This window comes from Strix uralensis, chromosome 4 (assembly GCF_047716275.1).
Source record: "Strix uralensis isolate ZFMK-TIS-50842 chromosome 4, bStrUra1, whole genome shotgun sequence".
Lineage (NCBI taxonomy): Eukaryota > Metazoa > Chordata > Aves > Strigiformes > Strigidae > Strix > Strix uralensis.
Window position 1 is genome coordinate 98,249,258 of NC_133975.1, and position 7,800 is coordinate 98,257,057.

General features: G+C 40.8%; 1 protein-coding gene across 2 annotated transcripts; it reads right to left on the bottom strand.

Annotated features, from left to right (window-relative positions):
• Positions 1-5,921: 5,921 nt before the first annotated feature.
• On the bottom strand, positions 5,922-6,602 carry GREM1 (gremlin 1, DAN family BMP antagonist). Of its 2 annotated transcripts, XM_074865206.1 has the most exons (2): positions 6,478-6,602; positions 5,922-6,372 (listed from the first exon to the last, which is right to left on the bottom strand). In XM_074865206.1, exons 1-2 carry the CDS (start codon positions 6,600-6,602, stop codon positions 6,048-6,050), a joined length of 450 nt encoding a protein of 149 aa, XP_074721307.1. In that variant the 3' UTR covers positions 5,922-6,047. The 2 variants fall into 2 exon arrangements, with proteins under 2 accessions (XP_074721307.1, XP_074721306.1); XM_074865205.1 differs by having other exon boundaries at positions 5,922-6,602.
• Between the last annotated feature and the right edge of the window lie 1,198 nt (positions 6,603-7,800).

Below are 7,800 nucleotides of genomic sequence, written 5' to 3' on the forward strand. Positions count from 1 at the left end.
CAGCAAGGAGGAGTTATTGCTTATCACAGTTTAGAAGTTTGGTTTTTTTAATGTCATCCCAAACATTCTTCTTTTATGTCAGTATATAATTTGATCCTCATATCTTTCTTCTTTCTCATTCAAAAAAGGCAGACTATGAATTTTATTTTCAATATTTTTAGAAAATAATAGCAAAGGGAGCAAGTGACAGTTAAAATTTCTGTACTCCTCCCCCCCAGACCCATAAAAGCTAGAGGAGGAATTCAGGCAGCCAGAAGCCACACACTGTCAAAGAGCACCCTAAAGTCATCACCACATCCCAGGCAGGCAGTGCAGACAGGCTTCAGATGTTTTTATGAAGCTACATCGCAAGGTAGCATCAAAAAACCTGCACTGGGATTCGTTATGATACCTGTGTGTTGCTGCATATTTCTGGTTTCAGTCTCAGCTGATTAAAAAAAAAATACAACAAGGTGTCTGAATCTTATTATGGTTAATCTTTTTGATACCTTAAGGCCAGGATCTGATGGTTATTAAAAATATGTACCAGTGATATGTGCTTTGACTAAATCCAAATACACGTTAATTTTTTCACTCCCTGAAATGTTGAATGATGCAGCTCTCCCCTTCAGAAGCTGTTGGTTAGTGCAACCATTCAGGTAAGCAGAATGACTCAGAAAAAAATTTTGGACCTTATTCTGTTGATATTGACTGCTGTAGTGGTTTCTAAGGCAGGTTTGAGTAATCTGAAGAGAATAAGGTGTGTGTTTTTTTAAAAAGCAAAGTGTGTGTAAGGGGATGATTGTGTTCAGCAAACCAGCATTCTCATCTCAGTCTTCTACCAGCAACATGGTGCTTCTCCTTTAGGAAACCTTTTGGAACTAACTCTTAGGTTTACTCCTGTGCACTGGATAGCACAAAGAAACATCATTCCCCAAGGGTACAGTTCTCCAGTGCTCCTTTTATTTTTTTTTTTTTTTTTTCACTCAGGAGAAGGTAAATAACAAGGTTAAATTACTGCACCATTTTTGCAAATGCAATGTCCCTCTTCCCAGCCAGGCACCGCCACTGACAGGCAGCTGGAGTGGAGCCAGGTGCTGTCTGTCCACTGACCCATCCAGGATGCACCATACCTACTGTGCGCATGTGTTGCTCAGATGTCTTGCACATGCTCAGCAAATCTGACATGCTCTTGATGCCTCAGTCCTACAACGTGTGTGCAAATCCACTGCACAGCACATGGATGACAGAGCACACACAGAAATCCCAAGCAGGAATCTAGCCAACCTCACTGGAGAGAGAAAAAAAATAGTCTTATTTCTATCTGTGTCCCTGAAAGCTGATTAGGGTGTGTGAATTCCCTCTCTGTTATCTTCTTTTGATCGATGTAACTATCTATAAAGCACACAGGACTTCACAGTGGACATATTTTCAATTCAAGCTGGTATGTAGGCCAAACGTAAGTTAAAACGAGTGTCTGAACTTGTTAGCATATAAATAGTAAGACCATGGCACTACAGAGTACTAGAAAGGTAAGTACAGGAGTTTTTTCTCTCTGTTTTAAATATTCAAATAAAGATATATATGTACGTCTTTTCAAGGAAACTTATTCTGTCCAACTGTGCCCATATCTCAGACCAGGAAAAGTCAATTGCCTTCTAAAAATAACTGTTTCAATGTTATTAGCATTTCAAGAAGTTTTAGAAGCACAAAAAATCTAGAAGGAAGACTAAACCAAAAAACCTTTAAAATACCCCAACCAGTACTATCAGACTGCTCAGCTCCATTACTGCATGAAGGAAGAACACACCGGATCTTAACAGCATCCAGCTTTTCAGAGTTGGAAACGGCATGTCTGATCCTTTTCTCTGGCCGTCTGTATGCGCCACGGGAAAACACTACATGCTGCTCCCTCATACAACTCTATATCTGGCTATGTCATTCATTCCTTTGAACTAAAAGGTGTACATCTGAAAATTATATCACTGCTCAGAGGTTTACGTGAAATCAGTGATGGTTCTCGGTCCAGTTCAGCAAGATGGTGGTCCCTGTTAGAGCAGCTTTCTTCAGAAGGCCAGACATTGCCACTGCTACACAAGACAGCAGGATTGCCTGGACTCTGCAATGACTGACTGAGTCCCTCACACATCTGACAAGGTGTCAGGTTGAAAAGGTAAAAATTACACCACTACTGCCTACCTCCCACCAGCGGGGTGGAAAGCTAGAAGAAACCTGTTCTCTGTGGTTGCAGTCCTTCCTCAACCCTGGCCTTGCTCAAGTGCTGCTCAAGGGACAAATCTTCTTGTTCTCATTTATAACTGTTTTTCACCTCCTCTATCCCTATTTACAGCTTCTAAGGTGCTGTATTGTAAAGGTGTTCCTTAATCTTTTTTTCTAAAAGTGGGAGTAAACTGTTAGCTAGATGTAAAACTGAGGTAAGGTGTAAGGCAGGCATGCCGACTCCAACTTTAACTCTACAACGACTCAAGGCTGATTTATATTTTGAACTGTCACTATATGGTTTACATGGGGAAAAGTGCGAGTAAAGATTGAGATGTTCCTTCTATAAATTGTGGAAGGGTGAGGGGGAAGTGACAGATCTCATTTAAAAACCTTATTGAAGTAGCCGGGTTGAATGATGGTGCCATTGCTTGTCTCTGTGTCTCATTGTCATAATGTAAGCCCTTTTATAATTAGGAGAAACCACAGAAGTCATAGTAAAGTACAGCAGATCCAGAAAGAGCTGGAAACTTAAGGAAGAAATAAAATAAAAAAACCAACAATAGAATAGACATGGGCTGGAGAAGATATTTTATTTATTTGTTACTAGTAGTTAAAATGACGTACAAAATGCTGGGAAGAAAAAACTCCAATTCTATTCAGTTACAAAATAATTAAAACTTCATTTTAAACCAAGTTTTGCTTTGTGAGACCGAGCATGAAAATATTGCAGCCTTAGGTTATATAGTCCATTGTTTTTAGAATAAAGCAGACATTTAAATACATATTGTGGTTGATATTAAATATCTCATATAATTGTAAGTTAGCAGAACTTTCTTACTCTCAGGCAATAACTAGCAATTCATAAAAGTTCTTTGTATAAAATTTACATTTTTGGGGGGGGGGATCTGCCTCAAGGGGAGTTCGTCATGATCTATGCACAGGCTGTTTTGGAACATAAAGATTTGTAAAACTTTTATCAATTTTCCTTCAGAATGCTAGCCTAATCTTAAATAAAGGAGCCAGTAATGTCCAAAGCTTTGCTTAAAGGCTAAGGGTTTAGGGACATAGCAGTCACTGTAAAAGACAATGGGAGTTTTGCTGTCAACTTCACATGAAGAAGAAAAATCATTCTTAAGGTGTTCCCATTTCTTGAACAGAAACCCTAACTAGTTAAAACTTTCAGCAATGACTGAGATTGGCCCTTTCCCCTGCAAACCAACTCAAAAAAGTAAAGGAAAACAACCCCTGCCTATTATCAGTGAAAGAGGATTTGTATTAATAATAACATTAAATATCCCTATCTTTCTGTTTAACTATTCACATTCCACACAGTGGAAATCTACCTCCTGTAATTCCAGATTTTAAAATTGGATTTTAAAATCCATGAAGAAATGTGTCAAACCTGCTGAGTGAGAGTACACCAGATTAAATGCATTTTAATAATATCAATCAACGTGTTTCAATCTCCTAATCTTACGAATGCAGGCCTCACAGCAGTGGATTTTACAGTAAAAATATATTCATTACAGAGATGCAGGATATCGCCAATAACTGTGATACATTGTGTAACAGATGGGGCATCTAATATAATGAAGGCACACAAGATGCATCTGTGACATGCCACTCACTCTATATTTTTCCCTCTGGACATGTTAGGAAGAGCAGAATTGTCTTCCTCCACATTCAATGGACAGAAATGCTGTCAAGATAATCACCTGGTGGCTGAAAGGCAGCTGTGTGAGAAAGAACAGGTACACCCAGAGTGGATACTAGAGAGTACTGCTGCTGAACGGGGAAACTGAGACCTGGACTATCCAAGCCCCATCATACAATTAATGTGGACCTAACTCCCATTTCACTCACATCAGGGATGTCAGTTGCTTTCAGGCCTGGTACCAGCTCTGGCATCGGAACACACCTTTCCTTCAGTACCCCACCGGCCAGGGCCAGCTGCCGGAGCCCCACAGGCACAGGCACAGGCACAGGTACAGGTGCAGGCACAGGCACAGGCACAGGTACAGGTGCAGGTGCAGGTGCAGGCACAGGCAGGAAGGTGTGTGCAGCACTCTGTGAGCTCTTCAGCACCCCGTTGGAAAGCGCCCGTGCAAAGCCAGCACCCAGGACAGCATGAACAGTCTGCACCCCATGTGGTATGAGGTGCAGCCAGCGAGACAACACCCAGGCTTCCCATCGAGCCCCCAGGAAAGCAAGGGCAGCATGCACGGAAGGGCTGCATCGCAGGTCCGATGGCCTGGGGTCCACCTCGCTAAACCAACTTTTTTGCAGGACCTTTTGTGCTCATGCTAAAACCTACAGCCCTGAACAAATTTAAACTCCTAATCCTGAAGAAAGGAAAAGTCAGGGTAACTTCACAGGTGAGCTTCATCGAGCTGTTGGAAGTAATGTGTCCCCTTTTATGGTTTTTTCCCCCCAAATGAGAGGGGCAGTTAGCCCTTAATTTTCAGGAAATTCTCTTTACTTAGTCCAAATCCAGTTTAAATGCAAGTCTGTGGTAAAAGATATAAAAAGAGGATTATTGCTGGCAAAGTTCTGCATCTCTTTTTCAACAAACTGCATGCCTGTGGCAAAGCTAAAATAACAATAACAATGCAATGTTTACTAGTCATGAATGTCGTGTCTTTTGTCTCTTGTGTGGTTATTGCATTTGCAGTCACATGATGCTTGTTTTAATTTTTGCTTTGCTCTTTATGTACTAAATTACTGCCATTCTGTACTTGATCTTGGTTAGCAAGATTTTTGTGCTGTGGTTATGTATGTTTTTTATGTATGTGTGTGAAAAAGAGAAGGAGAGAGTTCAGATACACACAATGGAATACGCATACTCATTGTATGTACCGATAGATACCGATGACTAAAAGATACTGCATATACATATATATGTAGATATGAAGAATAACTGATACCAGAAATACAAGACATCAAATGGATCTAGTGGCACAAGAATGGGTTTTGGTTGATTTAGAGAGCCATTAGAATTCAGAAGTATATTTATAGCCTTGTATATAGTTTCTCTTTAATTTATGTAATATATGACTAGGTATATAAATTAAAGCAAAACAGAAGACAATATCTCTTCCTCTGTGTCTTCCTATTCATGTATCTTTCTTTCTTCTACTCCCTTTTGTACTCTCCCTGTCTACTTACTTTGGCCTTTTGCTTTCTAACTTGCTCTAGCTCTGTTTTCCATCCACCTATAGTGACTTTTCAACACTCCCACACCCCCCCATTGTTCTACAGACATGGCTTTTGGATTACAGTTATTTTTTTGAAGAAGCATGTTACAAACTCTTGATATAGTTGCTATTTTCAGTGATGATTTTGCTACACTTTAAACTGCTTTTCGCCTACTTCGTATTTAAGAATAGATTCATGCTTTCAAATATATTGTCCTCGCACTTTGATGTTTCTCTTAATACAGTAAAAGCACATAGCATGGTAGGTGAACATTAGCAAAAGCCACAGCTCCACTTTCCCAGCAAGCGGCAAGAATGTGAATATACACTAGGAATCCTAATTCATGACTGCGGATAAACAGATTTTTTTAATATTTCATACCCCTGTTAATTTTTTTTGTTGTAGTGAACATTCATATATTTGCTTGTACACATCCATTTTCTCCCTTACACACAAACACACACGTGCGTGCCCTTCCCTTACATCGATTTATTTTTCTTTGGTTTTGGGGTTATTTTGCTTGTTTTAGGTAACTCGCTAGGTTCCTTTCAGTTTTGTCCAGCCCCGAAGGTATGCCAGTTCATGTCACTCACTCTCACGCTGGCAATGATTGCGTACAGTCCGAGTGCAATCGCTGCATGTGTCTCAGTTTAGTCCAAGTCAATAGATATACACCGGCATTCCTTAACACGGGTGATTCTTTTCTTCTTTCTCGGGGGCTGAAGCTCAGGGCAATTGAGTGTAACAGTCATGGTGGTGAATTTCTTGGGCTTGCAGAAGGAACAAGATTGGAAGGAGCCTTCTTCTTTACGAACATGCCTGGGGATGTAGAAGGAATTGCACTGGCCGTAGCAGAACCTGTTGATAATGGTACGACTGTTGCAGCCTTCTTCGTGGATAGTTTGTTTGAGGGGTTGAGTTTTGCACCAATCCCGCTTTAGGTATTTGCGCTCAGTGATGTGCAATGCCTCCTGACTGGACTCCAGCACCTCTTCAGCAGGCATCGAGGTGCCTTTTCCTCGTTCTCGATGCCTAGAGCCTGACTGCTGCTGTGTCTGCATTTGCTCTGAATCATTGGGCTGATCTTTGTCAGGAGGAGGGATAGCACCTTGAGATCCACGATTCCTCTTTCGCCCTTCTGCTGTTGGTAGCAGCAATCCCATCAGAAGAAACACAGCACTGATGGCGTACAGTGTGCGGACCATCCTATATGGAGGAAGTTGAGGAGAAAAAGCACAGTTGTGGATTTCAGATATCAACAGAAGCCAGGTATGCAGTAAATTTTCAGTTCCAAAAAAGAAATGTGTGTGTGCATGCACATACTTATAAAAGATAAGCATTTAGCCTTTACCAGCTGGAAAGCTGTTTCCAAATTACCAAGTAATAAAAGCTTTCATATTCAGTGATCGAAAGTCAGAGGCTATAGTAAGTCCAAACAGAATTTCATTTTGTGTAGCATGCATCGTTTTCCAGCTCCTTTCTCCATGTGTATTACCCTCATTAAAAGTTCTTGTTCCCTTCCTATAGCTCACTGACATTAGGAAGGTTGCCCCTGAATTGCGCTGGTGGAAGAACAGATTTTATGCTTACACAAGGATTTATATCACATAGCTATCTACAATACCAGACGACTAAACTCTTTGACTCAGGAGACTTCGTCCAGCTATGTGTTCCTTAGTCAGACTCAGAAGCTTTGTACAGCTCCTTGCATAATATACATCCAGAATGTAGCGTGCATGCTATAACCACCCGTTGTCCAAATTACAGCATCCCAAGCTCTGCCACACTGCACCTCTGAAGTGGTCCAATGTGTCTGAGTGTAATGATGCTTAAGAGATGTGCAACATAGGCAACTAACATGAAAGAATATTTAGGTATAGGTTGAAAGAGATGCATCTGTAATTTCAAATTACATCTTCTTGCACATTACTCTGAATCCTTGACAGAAGTTATACAGATGCAGTCACAGTGTTAATTTTTCAGATCTCTGAATTTGTTTTATTATATACAGCATGATATTGAAAGGACACACAAGGACAGCAGGGTTTTGTATATGACTTTAAGTATCATGTAGTTTGTGCACACACACAAAAAAATACTTCAAGAAGTGCAGTAAGTGGAGTCTATAAAGTTCTTCAAAACTGCACCCCTGCTCCAAACATAATTAATAGTGCAAGAACAGCCTTTCTTGCCTCCCTTATTCCACCATTTCTGCAGCTTCCCAAAGCTCTGAGTTCTTTTGGCTGCTCAGTCAGCTCAAGACACCAACCAGCCAGGAAGAAACTCATCAGCTGTCACACTTTTCCCCCTTCCAGAAGTACCGTGGTCTCCATGTTGTTCTGGAAAGCCAGGGATGTGACAGCAAGACAGACAGATCAGGGAATGAGGCTCTCGGGGAACCCA

Excerpts from the sequence above, each read along its gene's own strand:
- GREM1 (XM_074865205.1), bottom strand. The coding sequence starts at position 6,602 with ATGGTCCGCACACTGTACGCCATCAGTGCTGTGTTTCTTCTGATGGGA.